Here is a 25,945-nt window from a genome sequence, read left to right on the forward strand (position 1 = left end):
AGCCTCTTCACAAAGTACAAGCTGAGGATGTTTGCAGGACTAAGCATGAGAACTCTTGTTTGCAAGTGCTCGCTGCAATAAACTGGTTTTCCATTCATGGATACAGACATCTCCCTATTAAAAGATCAGAATTGTTCATAAAAGTAAGTGAAAATACGCTTTCTGGTTTTTTGGTGCCTTGTTGAGGGCTCTGGCCAGGATGTGAGACGTATTGTATGTCTTATGACAAAGCAGCAAATACAGGGGGACATGTGTAAAACAGGCAGAGGTGTGGGCTCAAAGAAGAACTCAGCAGAGAAAGAAGCATTGCTTACTCATCCTTCAACGCTCATGTTGCTTGTATAATAGAATCAGTTCCATTACGCTGGGCATAGTGGCACACACTGGTAGTCGCAACACTCAGGGAAAGGAGGATCCCTGCTAGTTCAAGGCCAGTCTGGGACACATAGTGAGTTCAAGGTTAGCCTGAACTAAAGTGACACTCTGCCTAGATTAGATTCAATTAGATAGATTCTATTGCAATCAGGATTTTCCCGTGTGAACAAAGAAATCTGAAATGCCATGGGCCCAGAGGCTGCTACTCCTGACTGCAGGCTGAACTGCATCTGGAAGCCTTAATTGGCTTGGATTGGTCAGCTCAGTAGAGTCATTTTGTGAGGCAGCTGTATCCACATCTAGACCAGGATCTAGTAGATAAAATCAGCGAGTGACAAAATAAGCATGCTTATTTTTGTTTAGGCAGTTAAGGATAATTGTGTATCAAACTCGTTAAAGGACACAGTTGACATTTAAATTTAATTGAGAAACTAATGTAACCTCTTATTTGCTCCCAAAATGCCAGGAATGAGCTGCTTCTCCAAGCAGTCTTATGGCTCACCCAGAAAGAGATTTTATCCTGCTTCTCATACCTATGAGAGCATGGAGAAGCCAGAGGCTATATCTGAATCTCCTTTCCTTCGCCCAGCTGGCCTTTGCTGCAGGCCTCGCCTGCAGAGAAATTTGCTCTTCTAGTAGAAGGTTTTCATGCCTCTGGCTGGAATTCCCTACAAAATCCTCAAACCAATAATGTTACCACCATGTCCAGCTGCTTCTATTAAGTTAATGTGCTCATGATCATAAAGCAGCTGAAATGTGTAGTACTTATCAAACTGTAATTGATAAATGTTTCAGGCACAAGAGTTGAAAATCATGTTGGCACTGTTAATGTTCAGAAGCATTCTGGGTGCATTATTTTTCCTAAGTGTAATCGGAGCCATCAACGGAAAGAAGCCCATGGGGAGACCTTAGGTGTTGGAAGGGGACCAGAAAAAACGGGTGGGGGCAAATTGTATAACTTCAGGCTCAGAAACCAAGAAGGTTTGATCCTAAGGGTAACAGCTGAGGGACAGCAGTTCATTTCTGGCCCAGACACTAAACTTGTCCAGCCTGACAGGTGGCCATTTACAGGAGCCAGCATACCCAAGGGATCCAGGCTAGCAAGAGGCTGGGTGGGTGTTGCCCCAGCAACACCCATGAAACTTTATGAAAATGTGTGTTATCCCCTCTGACCTGCGGGCCTGAGATTCACAAGCTTTTCCCCTCCTTATGCTGTTTCTATGTCTGTTTCACATGTTAGGAAGGAACGGTGCACACCTCCTGTAAATAGAGATCACATGTGCATTCTTCCCTGTGCCAGTCACTGCAGGGGTCACTTCTGTCACAAGGGTCCCATATATCCACCGACTTTCCCCTTTCGTCTCCTGCATTCATCTTGCCACTTGCTCATCTTCTCTTCCTCTTGATGAGTTTCAGATGATGGATTGTGTTTCCTGTACTAGTGAAAGGTATGTGCTACTGAGTTGACTAAAATGTGCTGAGTCATGCCATCTCAACCCATCTTGGCCTTCAGGCAGAGAGGTCCTTGTTCTTGGCCCCTTGACTGGCCAAGTTGCTGTGGGTAGTTTTGGACCCATCTGAACTACTGTTTTCACCCCTTAGGGCCCAAACAGTAACAAATGGAAACTTCCTGGCCACAGAAGACACCTGATAAGTGATTTTGTTGGCCTCACCTGAATCTTTTTTCAGAATCCATGGGCTCTAGGGTCTTTGATCTCACAAGAAAGGCAGATAGAGGTGTTTTGGGGTTAATTTGGGGGTTTAATTAAATTTTAATTTGACAAGTAGAAATGTTTTAAATGAATTCATTTAATTGGCAAATAAAAATACTACATTTTATCTTTGACCGTATAGTCTGGCCTCAGCCCCCAACTTCCACTCTACTACAAGTACTCTTTCCCATGTTTCTGTGTGACTCACTGCTCTAGAGTTACTAGAAGCTCAACTTGTTCCAACCAAAGAACAACTGGAAGAATTTTAACAGAGGGCTGGGAGTGTAACTCAATAGTAGAACACTTGCCTAGCATGTGCCAAGGCCCTGGGTTCATGCCCACTGTCACAATGGAAAAAAATAATAGGAAGACCTATTTGAAATGTTTTCAAAAAAGGCCTCTTCTTGTGAATGATTTAAGGTGAGATTTTGCAGTACTATCTAGGGTGGGAACTCTGGGCACCTGAGATGCTTTCCCCAAGTGAAACCTTACCTGATGTTAAACATACTGGGCTTTTAAATTATACCCCAACTCAACCTTCCTGAGTCATGAGAAAGAGAGAGAGACAGACAGACAGACAGAGAAAGACCTTAGCAAGGAAGTAGAGAAAAACCGAGATCTGTTACTTCATTAGAACTTCCGTCCTGCACTGGAGGCCTCTAATCTGTGTCTGGATCGAAGAGGGAGCTGTGCTTGGCCCATTTAGTCTCTACACCTGTTTAAAAGATGACAGTAGATGAGTGCTTCACCACTACATGCAGAAACACCAGGTACACTTTGTGGGAAGTGTTTTACCTTTTTAGCACTAGTTTCTTCTGATAGTGTAGTACCTTGTTTCTCAAGCACTCGTGGCCTGAGCCAGCCCTGTAGCCATTTCTTAGCACTGCCGTCATAAAGGCTTGTCCTAAATTAGAGTGTGCTACTACTGGGACTCCTGAGGGACACTAGCAAAGAGACAGTTCTGTGTGCAGGCCCTGTGTGGCTGTCCCTCTGCCTGGCTTTGCATGGCTTCCTCCAGGTGCCTTAGTATTTATTCACTTCTAGTCTTTGTCACTAGTGTAAACATAGTCCTTGTTATTTTAGTTCATTATGTGAAAATACAGTGAGAATTGAATCAGGCTGAGAAACATAGAGATTTTGAAGCTGTTCCAAATGAGCTGAATTCTAAAGGCAGGAGGTGGCATGGGTCATACTCTGAAGAGAGCACCACTGACATTCAGGGGGGCTGTCTGTGTCCTGACAGTTGTACCTGTGAAGAGACTTGCCTTGTAACAAAACTCCGTTAGTTCTCTGCTTCAGTTGGTGGCCTCAGGAACAATGGGGGTGAAAGAAGCTAAGAGCCTGCCTTAAATCTTGGCATCCTTCATAATACAAGTTTTGAAACATTAGCTAGCACCCTTAGGTGTTTCCTGACAATGGCTCATCCGTTAGAGGGTCTGTACTGAATGTGTTCACTTTATCGGTTTGTGTGTCTATGTCTCTATTGATCTCTTCTTTATATCGCAGTTTTTAATCATTCTAAACAACACTGATAGAATAAAAAGAACCCCCATATATAATTTTCACATGTTATTTGCTCTGCCGTTCGGTTTTTTGAGTATTTTTAGTAAAGGACAGACTTATCATGCCACCCTCCCCATACTTCAGTATACAGTTAGTGTCATTGCCAGCCAGGAGCTTCTGTTGCCAGCTGGCCCTGCACACTGCAGGTATAAAGTGCCCTTCCACTGTTCCCTGCCAGGCCTCAGGCCCTGGCACAAGGCTACAGCACAGTCCTGTGCTTTTTCTTTGCCTTTGCCCCAAGTGCAGGCTACAACCTAGATGAGGGCAGCAGGGAAGGGGACTCCTACCCTCAGAGGAAACGGAAAGTATGGCACATTGCCAGCGCTCCTCCTCGTGCTCATTCTGCAACCCAGAAGCTCTGGAACTGCTTTTCTCTAGAATCTTTATATAGCTAAGATTCTACAGCGAGAAACTCCTTGCCCTATGGCCATGGTCCAGGTAGGACTGAAAATTGCACCCCACTATTGATTTAGTGAACTCTCCGTAGCCCACCCCTATCCTAAACCATGTGGAGATGCCCCACCCAGTCGCCTCTTTAGTGTAACTCAGGTGGTGTCAAAAGGGACCTGACACAAATAATCAGAGGCACTCATATAAGTCAGGAAATTGTAAGGACTCTGAGAGAAACCAAGGATGAAGAACAAATAACATGTTAGTCATACCACCATAGGGGAAAAGGAAAACACGCTGTAATAAGTGGGGTTTATCCCTAGACTGCAAGGCTGATTCAGCATTCAGATTTGTAAGTCATAAGCATTCACCATATTAACACAGTAATGTTAAATACAAACTTACAATAATTCCAGTGAAGAGAAAAAGTGACAGTTTCAAGATCTGTGTCTAAAACTCAGCAAAGCAGAAATATAAGGAAATTTCTCAGCCTTATGGATGATGTATATAAAAATTTTACCCTAATCCTTCCAAATTTGAATGTAGACAACAACAAAAAAAATTTTACCCTAATACTAACCCTAACCCTAATGTGAATACTGCTGTTGGCCTTGATGCTGTAAGACTCACCATTTCAGAAAGGCAAGGAGGTGCTCACTTCAGCAGGAAAGAGGCAAAGGAAAGGCAAGGAAAGAGATGAAAGGTCCACATAATAAGAAGAAAGAGATAAGACCATCTTTATTTAAAGACAATTAATTGTAAAAAATCCTACAGAACCTGCAGAAGCAATTTTAGAACTGATAAGTGACTAGTGAGCTTGTAGGACAGACCAATAAATAAATCGGTTATATTTCAAACACTTGCAGTTGACAGAGGCCCAAATTTTAGAAACAGTACCGTTTTGTCACACCATAGCAGCCAGGATGATCCAGTTTCCCATGTAATTGGAAACTCTTTAATCTCTAGGATTACATTTCCCTCAGGAGGGGCCAATCCTTTTATCTTTTAATCAGATTACAAGCAAAATGAGGCAGATAGCTTCCAAATGAATCAGTTTATTGTAGTGTATACAAAAGCAGAATAAGCAAAAGAAATATATGAAAATATAGGGGAAAATAGCTAAAAGGAAATTACACGGTGTGCTAGTACAATAGTCCAAATGACCAGTTCCTTCAAGGTGGCAGGCCTGTGGTGTCATCCAGTGTTCAAAGAAGTCACAGGGCTGTTCACTTAGCACCGTCCACGGTGCCAGTGCCTCATTAGAATGAGGTGTAAGCTCAGATGGCAGTCTGAGATGGTGGTGTTTATCCTCCCAAAAGGGGCCATGTCTCAGCTTCCAGGTGCATATTGGAACACAGGTGTCAGTGTGACTGTCTAAAGCCAATAGTCAAGGGATTGTCACCAACCCACTGCAGTTTATGTTACAAGAGAAAGCTCAAAAGGGTTTGCACTGCCAATATAAAGTCATCTTAATCATGATTAAGACAGCAGCTTCTTAGATCCACAAGTCATGGCGTGGCAGAACATACATGGCAACATATCTGTAATATTACAAAAATTACAAAATATTTTTGTAATATATACAAATATATATATATATATATGCCCAGCAAGTGTCTATAGTATTAAAAAGTAAAGCTTACTTTTAAAAAGCCATGAGTGCAGGAAAGGACAGTATTGCTATAGATGTTCCTGGAATAATAAGACATCTGCATCCAATAAAATAAACCTTGTCTGTGACAAGCACCTTATACCAAGTGTGATGCAGGCTGTTATAACCTAAGTATAAAACTCAAGATGATCTTTGAGATTTTAGAAGAGTAACATTGTTTTTGTTTGTTTCTTATTAGGGGATAAAAAGAACATGATAGGAAACCTTTCTATTAGGAGTTCTTAGGTATGACTCCAGAAATAATTTCCTTTTTTTTTTTAAATTTAAAGATAGTAAAAGCCAACAAAATAAAACAGAACATAGCCAATCAAAACAAAGCAGCAAAATTCGTACAGAACTTCAAAGCAGGATACTAGGAAAACAACAACTACCATAGTATATCTTGTTATCTTCACAATAGTTGTCCATTCCATCAGGTATAGCAAAATCAAACCAAAAACAAAACAGAATATTGAATAAAGCAAAACAGTCAGAACAAAGTGAAAATAATGTTGGATTTCAAAATCAAGACAGAAGGAAATCCTCCATATTTGGTATATTACATACTGTCCTCCTCCTAAGAGATGCTCAGATTGCTGGCCCCAGGCCTGCAAAATCAACCAAACAATACAAGCATTCAGTTGCTTTATGCACCTTAGTTGCTATCAACTCAGCCTATGCTCAGAAGCAGCAGGTTGCTTGTGGGGGTGGAAGGTTGACTCAGCTTGCACGCCAGTAGGCTCACAGGAGACACTGACTTTTCTCCTCTTGGGAACCACGCAGCTTGCAAGACTTACCAGAAGGCCTGGCTGGTTGACTTCTTATTGGATCCTCCCAGTCCCCCACCCAGAAATATATTTCATAGAAGAAAAAGATAATAAATCAGACATTGCCACAACCCTTGCTTGGCCACACAGAGAAACTACTGTCACTGGCCAGAGGACTTGTGCTGGAGCAGAGGAGGAGCCCTTAAAACTTGATAAAAACCAGAAACATTTTTTAAATGGGCAAAAGACTTGAGAGGACACTTCAGCAAAGAAAATGGCAAATGAAGTGAAATATCTGCCATCATGCAAGGAGGCTCTGCAAAGGAAAGTCACAGAGAGACTTAGTGCACAACTATTGGAGTCACTGTTTCCGCGTGTGGGCTATAGCAAGTGCTGACAAGTGTGGAACACCCTTGCCCCCAGATAATTGCCACCTTGTCTATTTGTACTATCTACTCCTTCACCCACCCCTGAAACAATCTCCTTATAAAACACACCCAGAAAACCTCAGATGCCTCTCAACTGACCTGGGAGAATACAGATGGCCCCAAAAGAGCCACTGGGCATCTTATCCTGCCCTTTGTAGTCACTTTCAGTCAGGACCAGTCTGCAAATAGAAGGAGCAAGCCAGTGACTGAGGGCACCATTGACTCCAGCAGCCAGGTTTGTGACCTTCAGAGCCTGGCAATGGCTGACATTCTGTGACACTGCGGAAGAGTAGCCCCTGCTGATGCGATGCACTACAGCCCCCTACAGGGAGAGGCCAGTCAAGTGCACCTCTCAGATCCCACCTGCCTCCAAAGAGACAGGCAGTATTGTGGCTTCTCCACTTCAGAGTCGAGGTAGGGAAGGAAGTGGAGTGGGTGAGACTTGAGAAGCATTTAGAATGGCTGTGGTACAAGGGATCCATCAGTATTCCCATAACCCCTGTGTGGTGTGATAAAAATAAATAGTATTTAGTCTTTGTCCCCAGCTCCTGGCCCATTGAAAGCCGCCAGATATGAGTGTCTTTGGTGTCTAACAAGATGGTTGGGAGCCCCAGTGACACCATCAGAGGAGGGTTGATCACCAGAAAAACCTAGGCAAGAACCAAAAACTGGGCCAGGGATGGGGGGCTATGGATTGAGTAGCCAGGGATTAGTGATTCATACCTAGGTAATGAAGCCTACATTAAAGCTTGTTAAACAAAGGGGCTTTGCAGCTTCCAGATTGGCAGTGCCTGGAGAGTGGCGGGCTGGAGCATCAGAGAAGCTCTGAACCTGGGCTTTCCTTCTGTCAGGCTATGCCTGAGTTGTATCCTTTATGATAAACCACTCGGTGTAAGTCGAGGGCCTTCCAGCGTGCTGTGAGTTGTTCAGGTGCTTTGTTGAACCCCTGTTGATAGCCGCTCGGTCAGACTGTACAAGTGGGGCAAGACTTGTGATTGGCATCTTAAACCGAGTCATCCATAGGACTCAGCCTTCCACTGTGGCCCTTCCCTCGCTCTGAGTAGTGTCAGAGCTGAGCTGAGTCCAAGGACGGGCAATTGTTGAGTCGCAGTTGTGTTGGAACACGGCACAGGTTGGGCCAGGTCTGAGAAGGATGGCCTTGTAGGGCAGGCATGGTGGCACATACCCGTAATCTCAAGAGGCTGAGGCAGAAGGATCACTGTGAGTTTGAGGCCACCGTGGGCTACAAAGTGAGTTGGAGGCCAGCCTGCACTGCATATGAGACATAATGTCAAAAAGACAAAGAAAAAAAAAAACTGGCACTGTAACACCAGTGAGATGACCCAAAGAAAGAGAAACATGGCTGGCTATGACTCAGAGGTAGAGCAACATGATGTCCTGATTCCATCCCTAGCACAAAAATAGAACAATAAATATTAAGGGAAAACATCAGGGTTGGAAGTGCCACAAATTGGGAAGCATTTCTTATTTATTTATTTGTTTGTTTGTTTATTAATTTTTTGAGACAGAGTCTCACTGTATAGTGCAGGCTGGCCTTGAACTTACCGTATGAAGCCCATGCTGACCTTGAACTCACAGCAATCCCTCTGCCTCAGCCTCCTGAGTGCTGAGATTACAGGTGTGCACCACCACATCAGCGTATGAAGTATTTCTGCTATGTACAGGACACATAGGACCAGATGAAGCAGCCATCCACTGATACTGTTCCTCATCTAACAGGTCCAAGGGGAAAATATTTGATAAAAATGGGTTTAATCAAAACCTGTAGGAGAACAGCAGTGAAATACTTCTTTTGCTGAAGATAGATGTCTCCTCTGCCAGCAGCCACCCTCTGCTCTCATCCACACAGGAAGAGCACCTTGTGTTTAGGACTTTCATTCACACTCTGTTCTGAAAACACTATTTGATGTAACAATTAGATAGGGAAACAAAGTGGAAAGCACATCTAACTTTAAGTTAATTGGTACAATTTAGGTAAACATTATGACCACACTCATAGGGAATTTGTGTCTGTACATGATGTAACATGATTCCTCTTCCTTTTTCTCTCATTCCCTTCTTTTCAAACCCTATTCACAAAGCTTGGTTTTCTTTTTATCCTTCTTTTCTCATTTTTTTTCTTTCCCTTCCTTCCTTCTCCCTGCCACCACTCTATTTCCTTTTTCCCTTTCAAACAGTTTCTTCCTGTTTCACACTATCTGTTGTACATTTGGTTCCATTTTCAATTTCTCAAACCAGAGAGAACAGTTACATGTGTGTCCAGTTTATTTCACTTATGACTATGGTCTCAAGGTCTATCCATTTAGCTATAAATGTCTCAATTGTATCTTTCTTAAGGGCTGAGTAATACTCCAATATATATATTTTTTAAAATCATATCTTTCTTATCCATTCATTGGTTGATGGGTATTTGGATTGCTTCCAAGATTTATCTGTTGTGAACTGAAGGCACATTCTAAGGAGAAGGCGAATTTGTATTATTTACATATGATGCAAATTTCAACTGTGGAAAAAAAACAATAAAATCAGGTAAAAAAGTATATGAACAGCAGCCTAAGTGTTCTGCAAAGTGGCTGATTCCTAAATGAATCCACCCATGAAAATCAGTGTCACAAAAGCAGAATGGCTTTCTCTGGAGAGGGCAGGAGTAGTGCTATGGAGAGGACAATTGAGGTCTTACGGTTTTGGTGATGTCCCGTTTCTTAATGTGGTGCTGGCTTTAGCTTCTTTCCTTTATTATCCCTTATACTCGGCTATCTTATATGGTCCTTAGATATGGTAAACTTTAAAGTTTGAGTTCTCTGTTACCAAAAGCTTTGTGACTGTTACAGATTAAACAGAGACATGCCTAAATAACCATTTTTAATGACCTGGAACGCAAAAAAGAAAAGTATAGTGATCAAATCTTTGCAGAGTCATGTGGAAAGCCTCTAGGTAACCAGCCTTCTATAAATGCAGACCACTGGTTGTGAGGAAGGGTGTAGAGCCTCAGATTAATACTAATTTTTACTTCACACTCATCATTAGTCTGTATTTGGTCTGATCTTACATGTCTAGTGAATTGTCCTGTAGTGTATATAATAAGTACTTCAAGCCCACCACCGAGCCAAAATTTGGACCTTAGCCGTAGTCTCTTAGTGTCCAGCCTAGCACTTTCCTGCTGTCCCTACCACATGTCCACTACCCTGTGTTCTGAGTTCATCATTTCTTTGGTGCCCTTTTTTTAAGCATTAAGATTCCTGCTTTTCTCAGATTTTAAATATATTGATGACTGAATGATTCTGAGGGACATTTTTCACTTAATATTATATTGTTAGTATTCATTTATATCAATGTATGTCTTCCCATTCCCTTCATTTTAACCATCTATATCAGTGATGGTGAATTTTTTAGAGCTTTCAGCTGAGCATGTGTGCCATAAGTTAACTCCTGGGTATCATTCTGTCTATAGATGTCCCAGTCTGTGTACCTCATGTTCTCTTTGATTGTTGAGCTGCTCCCTTGTTTGGTTGCTTTGAAGTGTTGCCTTGTACTTCAGCCATTGTAAGCGATAATCCCATGTGTTCTGTTAAATATTATGCAAGGATTTCATTTATACTGAAAAATAGTTGTGAGATAATAGTTTATGGGAATGTTCAATTTTAGGAGATAGTACTTGTGTTTTCTGAGATGGTTGTGCCATCTCATACTCCTGGAGTAGTGTTTAAGATATCCATACCCCACCAACCCCCTGCAGCACATGGGCTGGCAAACAAGAAGAGCCAGTACCTACCTCCCCCCACCCCCTATAAGTGACCAGCTGTTCCAGAGAAACACAAGCTGCAATGATAGCTATGGAGATGAAATGCAATCTGATGCTTGTGGAGTTTGGTGTTTCACTGACCTTGCAGGTATAGGGCTGGCATTCATTCAAAGGATGGCGTTATGCAGTGTGGCATCTAGGGAGATCTCCTTCTGAGGGTGGTAGCCATTGTTAATTCCCTATGGTCTTGTTTTAAAGTCCTGTATCATTTTCATTGTTTTGTTAGGTTGGGTTTTATTCTCTTTTGTTTTGTTTGATTTTGTTATATCCCATGGCAAGAGCAGCTGTTTCAAAGGCTGACAAAACATATTATGGTAGCCATTTTGGATTTACTATTGTCTTGTTTCAAATTCATTGTTTGGTTTTTGTTAGTTCTATTCTGTTCTGTTCCATTTGATTTTCACCATATCTGAGAGAATCTGCAGCTATTTGGAGGACAGCAAGAGGCATTATGGTGACTATTGTTGGTTTCATATTGTTTTGAAATCCTGTGTCACACTGATTTGTTTTTGTTTGTTTGTTTTATTGTTTTATTTTCCTTGGTTTTATCCTTTAAAAAAAAAAACATATCCACACCCTTTCTAGTACTTGACACTGTCTTGCTCTTTCATTTTTGCTAACTGAATGAGTGTAGAATGATGTTTGTGTGTGCTTTTCGTTTTGAAGTGATGGAAATGGAATCCAGGGTTTTGTGCATGGTATGCGGACGCTCTCCACTGCACTGTAATGCCAGCCCTTTTTACTTTGAGATAGAGTCTTGCTAAGTTGGCCAGGCTGTCTCAAATTTGTGAACCTCTGCCACAGCCTCTTGAGCTAGAATTAAAAATGTGTCACTGCACCCAGTTTTCAGGTGGTCTTGATTTGCATATCTCTGACCTCTAATGACAATGAACATCTCGCATGTTTAGTGGCTATATATTTCCTTGTTATTGAGATTCCTGCTCATATCCCTCATTCATTTTTCATTAGATTTTTTTTGTGTTCACATTAATTGTAGGAGCTCTTGACACTGTTGTATCTGGTGGGGTGATGCCTCCAAGGAGAGGGGCCAAGAGTCCCCTGTAATGACCATCTGCCTCTCCTCAGGTCCTTGCCCTCACTCCAACAAAGAATGAAGAAGTGGAGCTCTTAGCTTAAAATGGGGCAGGGTGTCAAGACAGTGCAGAGCAAAGGTTTATTTAAAGTGTGGCAAAGAGAAAGCAGAAGAGAATCGAGCTTGGCAGCAGAGTGCTGTTACAAGACACTTGGAATGCCCAGTGACTATGAAGTGTGGCCGTACTTACGGGACAGACTGTTTTGCTGATAGGTATGGGCTAGTCCAATCAGGGTTTTAGCCTTTGTTTCTGGACAGGGGTCAAGGTCAGCTGGGGATGTCTTAGGCACAGTACATTTTTTTCAAGCACTGGTACATAGATAAGCATGAGTTGATTCTATCCTCCTTAGCCATCTCAATCTTGCCTTAAGTTTTTTATGTCTCTCTAATCTGCCCTTACAACATATTTTTGATAACAGTGGTCCTTTGATGGGTGGTATCCTCCCACCCTGTCACATATTTTTTAGGTTTTCAGTTTGGAGATACTATCTTTCAGCATCTCAGATTTCTCCTCCAATTTAAGTGTTTTGTCCAAAATGGACGTCCTCATCTTTAGTTTTGTGTATATGTGTGTGTGTTTGTTTGGTTGTTTTTTTGTAACAGGGTCTCACTACATAGTTCAAGGTTTACCTTGAACTCGAAGCTATCCTGCTTCAGCATCTTGAGTGCTGGGATATTAGGTGTGTGGCACAATACCTGGCTTCCTCATCTTTTAGTGGCAAACGTTGAGAAGCTGTATGTATCTGAGCATATTTTTGTTTTGTTCTCACATTTGGATGTGAGTTCAGCTGAACATAAAATTCTAGATTTGAAGTTCTTTTTCAGTAGATTACAAATACCATTCCAGTGTGTCCTTAAACTCTATGTTATTCTGATTCTTATTTCTTAGAAAGGAATCTCTTTTGTCTTTTTGAAAGGTTTTCATGTCTTTTGGTTGAATTTAGTAATTCTTTGAGATGTGATTTTTTATTTTGTTTTTATTTTTGTTTTCCCTGGGACAGATGTTAATCTTGATTATCAGTTGATCTGCCTTAAGAGATAGCTGGGAAATGAGTAGCACAGTTCCAGGTGTGTCTGGTTAGATGCCCTGGTGTGACCTTGGGGAGTGTGTCTGTTCCCAGCCCCTTCCTCTCTGACTCATCCGTGCTTTTCTAGCTGTGATGAGTTTGGCAGCTTTTCTTGCCCATGGCCTTTTGCTCATGACGCTGCTTCAGAGCCAGCCAGTCATCAACTACAACTGTGAGCTAGAATAACCCTTCTCCTTGAAGTTGTGTACGACTGGCTTTTAGAGCATCAAAGATGCTGACATGGAATCTCACTGTGTTGGCCAGGCTGCCATTGAGCTCAGGCTCACACAATCCCCCTGCCTCAGCCTCCTGAGTAAGTGGGACCACAGAAATGCCTCTATATCTAGCTGTCTTTATTATTCCTAAAGTTAATCGCTATGATGTTCCTAATTTACAGATGTTGTTAATCTATAAAATGGTCACTGATTCCTAATAAAATATTGTGACAGTTAAACAATCTGAGTAAAGCATATAAAACAAATGCCAAATAGTAAAGATAAGTACCAGTTACTTTTTGCATTATTAAAATTACTTATTCTAGTTTTGTGAATTTTTGAGCCATTTTTATTACTTCTGCTTTTGCCCAGTCTTTCTTTTCTTTGTCCAATAATGTCATTCAGAGGACAAAACCAAAGGAAACATCTTAGCAATTGTGGTGCAAGAGAAGAGTGGTGTTATCAGCAGAAGTGAGATTACAGACTTCAGTGACTGATTTATCCATGCTATACTTGTTCTAATAACCGTAGCATCAATATGCATAGTTGTGTGATGTCTTTGTTTAATTTCCTATCTAAGAGAAGTTTGTATTTCCAGTTCTTATAACAGTATTTGTTTCTTAGTCCATAATCAAGTTACTTTTTTATAAATTTATAATTCTCTTTCTGCTCATTCCAAATCTGTTTGTCTTGACGACTTTTTGTTGTTGCTGTTGTCTTTTGACAACACTGTACAGTTCACTGCACAGTTCAGGCTGGCCTTGGACTCACTTTGATGAGTTGGCCCAAGTTGCCCTTCAACTCACCATGATCCTCCTGCCTCAACCTCCCATGCACCACTGTGTCTGGCCCTGTCTTGACTGTTTTATCCCCTAGTTTTAGATAGCTTACTGTCTCTTTTGGGGTGGGTACTACAAAGACCCAGGTTCTGTTGTCCTCTAAACAATGTGTAGCTCTGCTCCTGCAGGAGGACCTGGTGACCTTATAGAGCCCGAGGTTGCAGGACTGATCTCTTTCCCTTTGCTCTTAATTCCAAGCTGTGGCCCGTAATCCTGTGATATAACTTGTAACTAAGGCATGCTCCCTCAGGGTGACCCTGGAGAGACCCAAGTTTTATCAAGCCGTCTAATTTGTCTGGACTTGACCTCCTCCCTGTCTTCTTAGTGGTGAGAGTACTGAGCCTGAGGTGTGCTCCACTGGGATCATGTCATGTTCTGCATGTCTCGCACGTCAGCCAAGGACTGGGGGAAATGCATGCAGAATGTGGCTCCTTCCTTTAGTTATGCACTGCGACTTCCTGGTAGTCTTGGCTGCGGATCTCTGACTCCTGAGCCGAGTGAGCCTGCTGCTCCCGAGCTCTGTGCCCTTGTGCTGTGTGGCTCATCTAGAGTGGGCCCCTCATGTTCAGTGTCATAGCCCTTCTAGTTTCTGCATTTACTTCTAGTTTCTACATTTATTTCTTCATTGGCATTTCCATTTTTAAAAAATCTTCTCCACAGTTTTTCATTGTTATTGGCAAAAGGATTAGTTGGATACAAACGAGTTTGTCATTACTGGAATGCAGAAATCCCAGTCAGTATGGACATTGTGAGTGAAAAGACACAGCAAAGCTGCCTGGTTTGCATATGACTCATAATTAGACCCAGAAATGCATTATCTGCAGATTACAGTCAGCCACCAAGAGATCTTAACATAAAACTAACATCAGAGCCATGTGTGTCTATACTGGCTCTGAGGTCACAGAGGTTCCTAGAAGCGATCCCAGCAGGATCTTCTCAGAACAAAACTACCAGCTGGCCAGAGGAAACGCTAAGGCAGAGGCCCATGGTAGAAGGACTGCTGTGTATCCTCAGGAAAACATGGCCCTTGTGTTTATTCCTTTTGCTCTTTGAATAATAAAACAGCAGCTACTGCAACCATAAACAAAAACATAACTTCCCCTCTGCTGGCAGAGCTAGGCCTTACTTCTTACAGCAGTGAGCACAGCTGGGCAGTTGTACACACAGGTACTGGGGCTAGCTCCACTCTGCCTTACCCTGGCTGCAGAGGGGAGGAGCCACTGGCAAAATAGATGTGCATAGCCATGTCTTACCTTTCTGCTTCTGGACCTTTATGTTCCTCTTTGTCTCTCTCACCCTCTTAGCACACTGCTGTCTATACCCTGCCAATTGTCCCACCCTCATAAATTAGTCACTGCCAACCAGGTTTGGTGGCAAATGCCAGCACTATAGGGGGCAAAGGCAGAAAGTAGCAACTTTGAGCCCAGACTGGGTGACTTACTGACTTAATGAGACCCTATCTTAGAAGCCTGGTGAGGTGAGAGTGAAGAGGATGATATAGAGTTCGGTATGAAGGCCTAGGATCAGCCCAAAATGGAAACACATGGCCAGTTCACTTCCGTTTCTTTCCTGATTGTGGCCTTGTCTTCATCCTCATCTCCTCTCCTGGATATACTGGTTACTGTTCACCAGCAGTATTTTTTTTTTTTTTTTTTTTGCCTTTTTCCTTTTTATCGGTACCGGGGATTGAACTCATGACTGCCTGCTTGCAAGGCAGGCGCTCATGCCGCTGAGCTAAATCCCCAGCCCCATCACCAGCAGTATTTAAACATGTATTTTTTAAATATCTCAAAGACTCCATTGCATATTCTAAACATTGCAAGTAGAAAATGACCTGTGAAACATACTTTGGCCGTGCTGTCCAAACCCCTACTAGAGTATGAGTTGTCTCCTCTTGTGGTTGGGTGGTTTACTGGGAGCTGCAGCTGACTGTATTATAAGTCACTATTGAACTTAGTATCACTAGGCTGAAAAGAGTTCGGAATTCAAGCATAGTTTCTACTGAGTTTGTTGCCTTCACACCACTGCAGAGTTGAATAATTATAAGTTGAACCATTGTTAAGTCTGGGTTCATCTGTATTTGTTGTGTACCTTCTGCTATTGTTGAAGGGTGTACTTGTTCTTAATTTTCAGCCTAGATGAATCAAGATTTCATGTGCTTCTGCTAAAAGCATGTGGTTGCCATTTTATGCAAGGTTGCCAATTGATTCTGCCCCACCAGTGGCCTTGACAGGAGAAAAAAAGGTGGTTCCTGCCTTCTGTCATTACACTCGAATTAAATGAAGCTTGCTGCTTCTCCTGTAGCTCTTGAGAATGGATTTGTCTGCAGATGTGAACTCTCTCGATTCCCACTCCTTTGGTTCATGATGATTATGTGATATGATTGAATTTGTCTTTCTTTGTCTTCTGCAGTCTGTTCTATGTGCCTTCTGATTATTCTCCTTAGCTTGCTTTCTAAAGAAGGAAATGAAATTCCAGTCCACTCCAGCAGTAGTTAGTGTAGACGCGTCCATTTCCATCTCAGTGGCTCTTCAGAGCTGCTCTCTGGGGAAAGCTGCACGCCAGCTCTTTCTCTCCACTGACAGCTCCAATTGTGACTCAGGAGTCTGGCACCTGTGACAGATTGGCAATGGGAGTTTCTTCTCAAGTCTGAACACTCCAGATTTAATGACACCTGGGTTTACTTGGTTAGCATGAGAGTTCCCATCCCCCTATTCCACTTTTCTGCTGGACAGTCACATTTTCCTTACTGTTCCATTCCTGCCATTCACGCTCTTTCCTTTCTCTGCAGGTTTTGTATGCAGAAATGTGTTAGTCTGGTGCCTGGAGTCACACTGGATTTGATAGAAAAGTAAGTAAAATTGTGAAACCCTTGTGGCTTTCCAGATCTAAAGATTTCTTTTCCTTTTCTCACTCTTGGTTCTCAGCAGTGCTTTCTGTCAAAGTGGGGACATTCCCTTTCATGAGGCTGTTCTTTTGTTCTCTGATTAAGGTTATTTTGTGCTGGTTACATTAGTGCTTAGGTGCAGCTAAATGTGGGGCTGTATTAAAAGAATAACAAAAAGCTGAGTTCTTTTGAACATTCTAGACTCTTAAGCCAAGCCCATGCACAGCACTACAGATGCAGACCATCGCTGTTTTCCTTGGCTGAAACAACCACCTCCTAGTGACACTTTGTATTTCCTCAAACTTGAACTTACTCTTAAGTGATTTGTAACTTCCACTCATCCCCAGCACTAGATGTTTTACTATCTGAGGTCAAGAAGTTCCAGAAGCTACCCCCACCCCGGGCATCCATGCTCACTGAGCACAGTGTCTGTATCTTTTTGGGTTTGAGATGGCATTGCTGACTCTAATCTTGTTTAGGCTTATTTGTTTATATGTACATTTGACTCCTTGACTCATCTTGATGCATCTCAACAGTGTGGAAAAACCTAGTTATGTGAAACTTTGTGCTTTGAATTCGTGTCCTGTAGAATTAACATAGGACATGATTATTTTCCAAGTCCTGATGCACAGAATCATATGTTAAACTAGTCAAGGTATGAATTTACTGTAGAAAGTTAGATGAGCGAAGAGCATCTACTGAGGTTCTCCGTAGAACAGAACTTGTGTGTAAGGAGAACTGTACAGGAGTGTTTCATCAGGGTGATCAGTCATGGTACACGCTCACAGTGAAGCACCCACAGCACCACCAGTTGGAAGAACACTGGCCACAATGTGTGCTATCCCAGCTTTTGGCCACTTGTCACGCCAATCCACATGCAGGACAGTGTCCCAACCTCATTGTCACAGTCATGATTACTGCAAGCCGGATTCTGCTTTTGTTTATTAAGTTGGTTAGTCAGACCCTCATATTTTACTGAAAAGGACCTGTCCCTTGTTTTAGTTTAGAATTTCCAGCACCCAACTTTAGTCTTCCTACAACCCCAGACTCTTTCCACAATCAAGACCTTGGTCTTAGGACAGCTAGCTGCCATCCCAGTCTTTCTCAGACATATACCAGGCCCAGCAACACAGTCTTCAAAGCTTAATCCACACAAGGAGGAACTGGCAGCTTTATCTAAGCATTCACTCTCTCAAAGACACAGCTAATAAGATGTAAAGATAAGCTACAGATGATGAGGAAATAATATTTGCAAGTCACAAATCTGACAAAGAATACTTGTAGCTAGAATATATGTGAAAATATCTAGAACTCAAAAACTAAAGCTCAACTAAAAACTAGATAAAAGTTATGGAGAGACACTTTCCAAAGGAGGATGTAGGTTGGCAAATAAACATCTGAAGGGATGCTCAAACTCACTAACCATTGGGCAAGTGGAAATTAAGATAACTGCATACCTGTAAAATGGCTAACTTTAGGACTGACGGTGCACAGTGCTGGGAAGGCTGAGCAACACTGGAACTGCTGCACGCCCCTAGGAAGGCGTGGTAAACAGCCACACGGGAAGATTGGCAGTTGCTTTTTCATTTAAGTGTGCATATCCTGCTTCCCAGCAGCCCTACTCCTGGGTATATACCCTACAGGAATGCAAACTTAGGTGCACAGGCAAATCTCTGATTCGTTGTCGTTCTAGTCATCACCACCCAGACCAGAAAAAACAAACATCTCTTCTCCACAGAGATTGCAAATGAATAACAAAACTGTTTGATGCATAACTGGGATATGCAGTCCAATTTATCCCAGAAGTCCTAAAGGGAGGAGCACAAGCCAATTTCCAAGGGTGACTGTTCCTCAGCTTTCCCTCTCTGTAACAGAATGCCTGAGAATAGCAACTCAAAGGAGAAAGAGGTTATTTAAGCTCACAGTTTCAGAAGTTTCCGTCCATGGTTACTTGGCTTTGTTGCTTCTAGGCCCATGGTGAGGCAAAATATGGCAGAGAGCACGTGGCAGGGCAAAGCTGCTCGTGGTGGTAATCAGAAAGCAGAGAGACAGCAAGGGGCCAGAAGGTACGCCCTTCACAGACAGACCCCACCTGGCCCCGTTTCCTAGCAGCCTTCAGCCATGAACTCATCGGTGAAGCCAGCAGCCTCTACCACTAGCCTCTGAGCATTGTGGCATTAGGAATCAAGCCTTCAACTCTTGAGTCTTTGGAAAACATTTTGAATTTAAACCACAGCAGCAATCTGTGGTCCAGTATCATTTCTGTGACATTCTGGAAAAGACAGAACTGTGAGGTCAGAGAGCAGGAATGTGGCAGGTGTGACTTGAGGGGTTACTGGGGGAAGGCATACGATCCATGGCTCACAGAGCTCTGCATATGTTAAAGCTATGGAACTTAGCCAAACTAGTCAGTTGGCTGTGGTAACTGAAAAAAAAATAAATAAATAATGTAGGGAGCAAATTTGTAAGAGAGTGTAGGTTCTTCCTCCTTTTTCCTGTGCCCAAGTGGTGCCACAAACATGACTGAATGTTAAAAGTTTGACCTTTTTTAGTATAAAAAAGGTAAACATAATAAATTGTCATTAATAGTAGACAGTTTCAAAATGTACCCCAGTCGGGGAGAGGATGTGTTTGAAGAATGAGGACCCTGGAGTCAGAATGGCTCAGGTCCTGCCCTCGTGATCCCCTGATGAGCTCATGTTTAACTCTGCTCTCGGGCCACAAGAGCAGCCCCAAACAGGTCTGTTGCACGTCCCCTTCCCCACAGTCATGTCCTCACTCTCCACACTTTGCAGACACTACACTGCACAACTTGTAGTATAACCTTATAGTTCTGAAGCCCTTTAGATTTCAGGTAAAACCAGAGGAGGAGCATGGTCCTCATATCCATACCTGTTCCCTGCACTGGCAGATGAGTGTCACCACATTACTTTTGGAAAATTACATATCCATGTTCAGTTGTGAAAGGAAGAAGCAGTAATTCTGGTTTCAGAGAGGCTTTTATCTTAAAAAGATTATTGTCAAGAGTAACCTATTTAACAAACTGTTTCTGAACTTCAGTCTTCACTGCGAATAACCTTTCCGGTTGTGTGGGTCTGAGTCACTATCCTCTGAATACAGTTCAGCCAGAGGACCCACTGTTGTAGTTAAATTCATTTGAAAGACATACAAATCAGCATTTGCAGTTTGAAGTACCATATTGCTACTCTCCCTTGTGGCTTGACAAAGGTTAAATTGGATGTGAGTGGTTGAATTACATTTATCATTTTATGCCAGGACAAATTTCAAACTTGAGAATTATACCACACTAGTAGAAACCCCGGAGGCCACCCAGCCACAACTGCTAGCTCAGTTTCTGAGAAGATACATGCTTTTCTCTTTTACAGCTCACCTGAGAGATGACTCCACTTAAAGGAAAAGGCTATGGTTGCATTATTATAAACTTACAGAATTTTTACCCATTTATGTTTAAAGTCTCATAAGAAGAAAGTTTCTTAGCAAGTTTACTATGATTTTGCAGGGGAAAACTGGGCTCCAAATGTAGCATGTCTGTTTGATAGGGTCAACTGATTATGGTTTTTGTAGTCAGAAAACACTCCCTAAAAAACTCCTCATTATTTTTACTTTTCAGAGTGTGTTCGCTTGGGTCTGGGGTACTTAGAAGCTTGCAGCCTGCTGGATAGTGCTTAACTGTCAACTTCTCCATTCCCTACCTTGGGGCCTCTACCTCCCGTTCTGCACTCAGAGCACCATCAGGGCATGTCGACCCTGCGATGCTGACTTACTCATCAGAGCCCACAGACTCGCTCAGAGAGTTGCCATGTACTGTTGTTTCAAATCAAACATATTTTTGACCTCTGCAGCTCCACAGATTATTTATGTAATTGCTGCTCTCCAGGTGGCTGAGCCTCAAGTCACCCTTTGTTACACATTTGTGCCTTCTGTTCATCTAGGTTTCCTGCCTCTGTACAGGTCTCCCTGTCCGCCTGCCCCTGGAGAGGAGATGACTGAACACTTTGATTCTAGTGGTGCTTTTGTGTGTTTTAGAGGCTTTACCTACAGCGTCAATGCACCCCTCCACAGTCATGGGTTTCTCTGATGTACTCACCTCTGCTACAAATGCAGACAAAGCTGAATTGTCCACAGCTGTGTACCTGAAATCAACAGAGCAGACCTAGCCTTTTGTTTTGTGTCCTTGTATTTTAATTCAAATACAAGTTTAAATTCTGTATTCATCTTATTTTCTTGTCAGTAACACAGTACTGCTGACTAGATAAGTTATAAAGATAAGAGGTTTATTTGGCTTATGATTCTGGAGATGCAAGCTTGGCAGTGAATTTGGTGGCAGGGTCCCACGGTGATGCAGAGCAATCCATGGCTGGAGATGGAGAACATGAGGATATAAGCATGTAACTCTCCCTCTTCTCATAAAAGCACCAAGGTTTAATCATGGAACCCCACCTACTTTATCTGATTCCTGACACACCACAATTGTACTGAGTTTCTACCCCCTTAATACCTCACAGTGAGGATTAGGTTCCAACCCAGAAAGCCCATGGGGACACACTCAAACGGCACCCAAACCACAGACATCCTTTCACCAAGATGTGAACAAGGACAGGAAATGGAACCCAAAAGATGGTGGGTAGGCAGAAACATGAGCCTCCTCATATGGTCAAGCTACAGCTAGCTACCCTCTGCAGCTGCACCTGGGTGCAGTGGTTCAGATAGAAATATTTGTACGTGGTCATTGTGGAAGCCACAGCCAACTGGGCTCCCATGTACAATGTCCACATCTCCATCCTGCTTGCATCCCATCTCCCAACTGTACAGGCCTGTGGGTCCTACCTTATCCTGGGGTTCTGGGGCCACTGCACTGAGAATGAGTCTCCTCAGCACACTCCAGCAGCATGTGCTCCTAGATGACAGTCCTCCTTGACACAGAGGCCTAGGGATCCTTTTCTGAAAGCTGGACCCAGGTGTGCTGTTTTTAAGGGTCACGATCATGAACATTGTGTGCAGAACCTTCTCCAGACACCTCCATGTCCTTGTTCATACTGTGTGGAAGGGCATATTAGGTCAAGTTCCCACATGCCGCAGCACAGGCCAGCTCCCAGGGACAAATCTGACACAAGAAAAGTCATCATTTGCTTCTCCTCAGATAGGTCAGCCCCAAAGGCGGATTCAGTATAACTGCTTCCAGACTCAAAGGTTTACATCTGGAGTGTCCCAGACAGTCCCTGCTCCAGAATCAGCTGAGGCTTAGCTTCCTTCAGAGCTGCTTCCCCCCTTGAGCTGTCCCTGGGTAAGGGTCATAGTCTGTAAAGCAGCATCCAGAGATGGTTCACCCAATTGCCTTCCTAGCCACAGCACAGAATGAGCCAGGAACAGAGGCACCACCTACCTGCCCAAGTGGCACTTAAATTTTTTTCTTTTTAAAAATTTATAAGTAGATGAACTATAGACTATTTCAAAATATGTAAATTTTTGAATAGTTGAGAGATTTTAATAAAAAATGTTTGTATGGTATTGACAAAGCTGTCAGAGTAGCTGCCTGGTGAGGTTAGTGTAACTGGCTGGGTTACATTGCTGGGTTAATATTGCTTATTATGGCTGTTCTCCTTCCTAAAAGAGATGGAGCCTGATTCTCTGTACCACATCTACTTGAAAACTGGCAGAGGGCACCCATAATTATGGCTCAGGATCAGTGTTAGCTCCTGGGATGGTCATGTTGCTGTCCCTCCCCCTAGGCTTTCCTAGGCACACTGGGTTCTTTGTGTGCCAAACCTGCAAGCTTGTGCGGGCATTGACTGAGCTCACTGGATGAGCTGGTCTTGGAACTAAATTAAGGGGTGGGATGCACCATCTATGATTATAGTTACAAGAGCAATCAGAAATTGGCTCTTTTGCATAATTTCTTGGCCTCATTTATTTTTTAGAAGCTCATTATTTTGAACATAATCCTGAGCTCTGCAGATTGGTGATGGGACTGGAGAGGAACTTCCTGAGCAACAAACTCCGGGGAAAACCTTGTGTGATCACTAGAGAATGAAGATGTGAAGAGAGAGTTATGAACAGATTCTGGGAGTAGATGGAAGTTAAGAAATTTCTTTCAGTACATAAGCATAAAATTAACTGGGCTGCAACTTCTCTGTCTGATTTTTACTAGCTTTTTAAGGTTTCTGAACACTCAGTTTTGGATAGTATTATTCTTTCAGCTCACTGTGTGAAAAGTTCTCCATGAGGATACCTGTGTCACACGAAGCAAGAGGGTCATTTTCCTTGTCCTGCCTGGCCGGTGTGACAAGCTGTACTGAGCAGAAGAAATAGAAACAGACCTGTGTGGCTGCATTTCAGCTTAAGGGCCTGCTGAAGGGAATGTGGTGCCTTTCCCCTTGGGCCATCTACACTTTTCTGGACCCTTATTCTGTGTGTGTGTGTGGAGGGATAGATCCAGGTGCTGGGGATCCAACACAGGGCCTCCTGCATCCTCAGCAAGCCTTCTGCCATGAAGCATACCCCAGCCCCAGGAGATGGCCCTAGTGACTCAGCGTCCACTGCATCTTCAGGACATTTGGGTGCCATAGCACTTCTTGCTGCCAAATAGTCACAGACCAGTCAGAGACACGTGGCCATCTCTCTCTTCCTGTCACCAGAGAAATGCAAGCACACTGTGCTTCACCCTTGCCAAGCCATGATTCAGCTGGACTGTGGTCTGTTTCTTGTCTGCACCTGCTCCCTGTAAACGTTCCTCAGGATGCAGATGTGAGCCCTTCTTAGGTCTTGCCACCATTGTCAGAGAAGCCAGTGTGTCACAGTAGGCCCCAGCTGCAGAGGAGAGAAGATGCAGCAGTGGGAAGGGGGGGAGATTAGCTAGCAGTCTTTAAAGCTAGGGAAGGCATCTGTTTTCTCATTAAGCCGCTGTGTCTGGGAGGAAGTCAGGGCAAGTGTTCTTCAAGCACCCCACCCCCATTTCTAATTATCTGCTCTCACCTAGCTGCCTGATGAATAAGCTTGTTGCTGCTGCAGAGCATATTTATATTCTGAGTCCTTGGAGAGAGTGGCAATCAGATCCATGCTTGGAAATTAAGGGACATTTTTCAGCCCTGAAACAAAGTAATGAAACACTTAAACAGTGTTAGAAATATTAGAGTATTCGGAAAGCTCCAGAGAATCTGATGAATGCTGAACCTATTCCATGAGGCTGTTCGTTAGTATTCTGGTCACTGGAGGTTCAAAGCGTACAAAACATTACTCATGATTAACACTGATTGTGTAAACACATTCTAAAGGGCGAACCGTCCAGTGCCTGGAGCAGCACACTGCTGCTTCAGACACCAGCAGGAACAACATCCCTGCTTTGAGCTGGGCTTGATCTGGCTCTGAAATGGTTGTGTTTGTATAACAAATACTGCGCACCTACTATGTGTTAGACATATGTTACTCCTTCATGCCTTATGAGGGCCCTTCAAAAGAAGTGAAATTGCCATCTACCTTCTAAAAGCCGAGCAGCCAGGGTACAGAGCTGGTGAGCAGCCTCTTCTGTCAGTCAGGACAGACTGGAGCCTGCCAGAGCCATGCTCTGCCCTCCTCTCGATATGTATCCTGGAAAGGCATCTGGCACAGAGGGGAGGCTGCGTGCCTCACAGGCACAGGCCGTGGTTAGAGTTGACTTCACTGTCAGGCTAGAGTCATGACATGAATTAGTTTGGCAAGGAAAACTATCAAAAGTTTTGATTCAAAGTGCACCTTCATTTTCAAGCGTGAGTGTAGGATAGCAGCTGTAGTGCCTTAGCGTGTGTCAGTCACTGATGAGATGGGCAGCAGTGCGCCGGAAGCCAGTGTAGAGGTGAAATGGGGAAAATGATCCCCAAGAGGTTACCCAGCGACAGCACCCAAGTCACTGTCAAAGTGCAGACACTGTGCTTAGCAGAACAGTAGATCTCCCTGTCCACCCAGACAGGGTGGACAGAGCTGTCGTCCCTCAGGGTATCTCTGGTGGCAAGTGGTCCTGGCATAGGATATCCCTTCCCCCAGTACCTCTCACTCAAACACTCGTATCAGTAGGGAAGATGAGAAGTACTAGGTTCTGTCTGTCTTGGGCTCATCCCAGGAGGCCTTTGAAGTCTGTCTTGCCAAGTGAGCTGGCAGACAACAGCTCAGCCCAGGGAGGAGCATGTAGATGCATCACAGAGAGGGGACATGCAAGCTTTAGAAGCCACTACAGGTGAGCTTGCACGCAGCACAGGGACCTTCCATTACCTCACAGCAGGACCGAAACACTGGCCTTTGTTGTCCAAACAGGGGCCTGCACAGCACAGCATGGTGCATCTCGGCAGCTGTGGCACTATTTCCTCCTCTCCAGCACAGTGCCCTAGTCTCCTTCCATCCTGAAGAAAACACTCTGTCTGGGAAAGTACAGTGGCTGCCCTCGCCTGCCCACGGAGAGATAGGCTGAGGAATACTTGAGGTTGCCTGTCTTAGCAGAAGCCAGGCTCCTGGGGAATAGGAAGGTGGAGGCCTCGGGGAGGCTGTGTGGGTGTGGACTGCCCTTCTTGAAGGAACATTTTCTCTGCACAGCAGTCATCTCCCGGGTATCACTGGCTGAGGGCCTGTAGCTCCGGCCATCATTCCACATGCTCTTTCAGAAAACACTCTCCCTTTCTAATGTGTCATCTCTTGATCTAGAAGCCACTAAATCACATAGGAGACACCAACTTGTAAGGGGGCATCCATGTTCTAAGATAAATGTACTTACAAACCCTGCATTCGTGGCCTGGACACTGAACAAATGTTTGTTGAGGACATGCTGTATGCCAGGTTTTATGCAAGGTTCTAGGCAGTAACATCAGTCTCAATCCTTGCTTTCATTAACTTAGATTCCAGTTGGGGAAAAGAAGGATCAAACCATATATGTAAAGTTAGGAGTCTATACAGTGACATAAAATAGTGGCTGTGTGCTTCTTTGGTTGAACAGCCACGCAAGGTCCATCTTAAAGGAAATGCTTAACCTGAGATCACTGGCCAAGAACTTGTCAACTCAGGTGGACACCAGCTTGGGCTGGACTTCAGTTGTGGTCTTCCAAAGAAGCTGCAGATTCTTTTTGTGGAGATGACCCAAACAGGTCTGGCATG

The 25,945-nt window shown here is 43.5% G+C and overlaps 1 protein-coding gene across 3 annotated transcripts in view; it reads left to right on the forward strand.

The window, feature by feature from the left end:
* The window catches only part of Rptor (regulatory associated protein of MTOR complex 1), a 366,523-nt gene that overhangs the window by 205,854 nt on the left and 134,724 nt on the right, over positions 1-25,945 (forward strand). For 2 of the 3 annotated variants that reach the window (XM_003464795.5, XM_063241866.1), the window contains one exon: positions 16,715-16,774. The exons of the other annotated variant lie outside the window; for it this stretch is intronic. In XM_003464795.5, coding sequence (XP_003464843.1) covers positions 16,715-16,774 — 60 coding nt within the window. The remainder of the gene's footprint in view (positions 1-16,714; positions 16,775-25,945) is intronic. 3 annotated transcript variants of the gene reach the window in all.

Source organism: Cavia porcellus, unplaced genomic scaffold, assembly GCF_034190915.1.
Source record: "Cavia porcellus strain 051 isolate PalLab524CR breed Dunkin Hartley unplaced genomic scaffold, mCavPor4.1 scaffold_32, whole genome shotgun sequence".
Classification (NCBI taxonomy): Eukaryota; Metazoa; Chordata; class Mammalia; order Rodentia; family Caviidae; genus Cavia; species Cavia porcellus.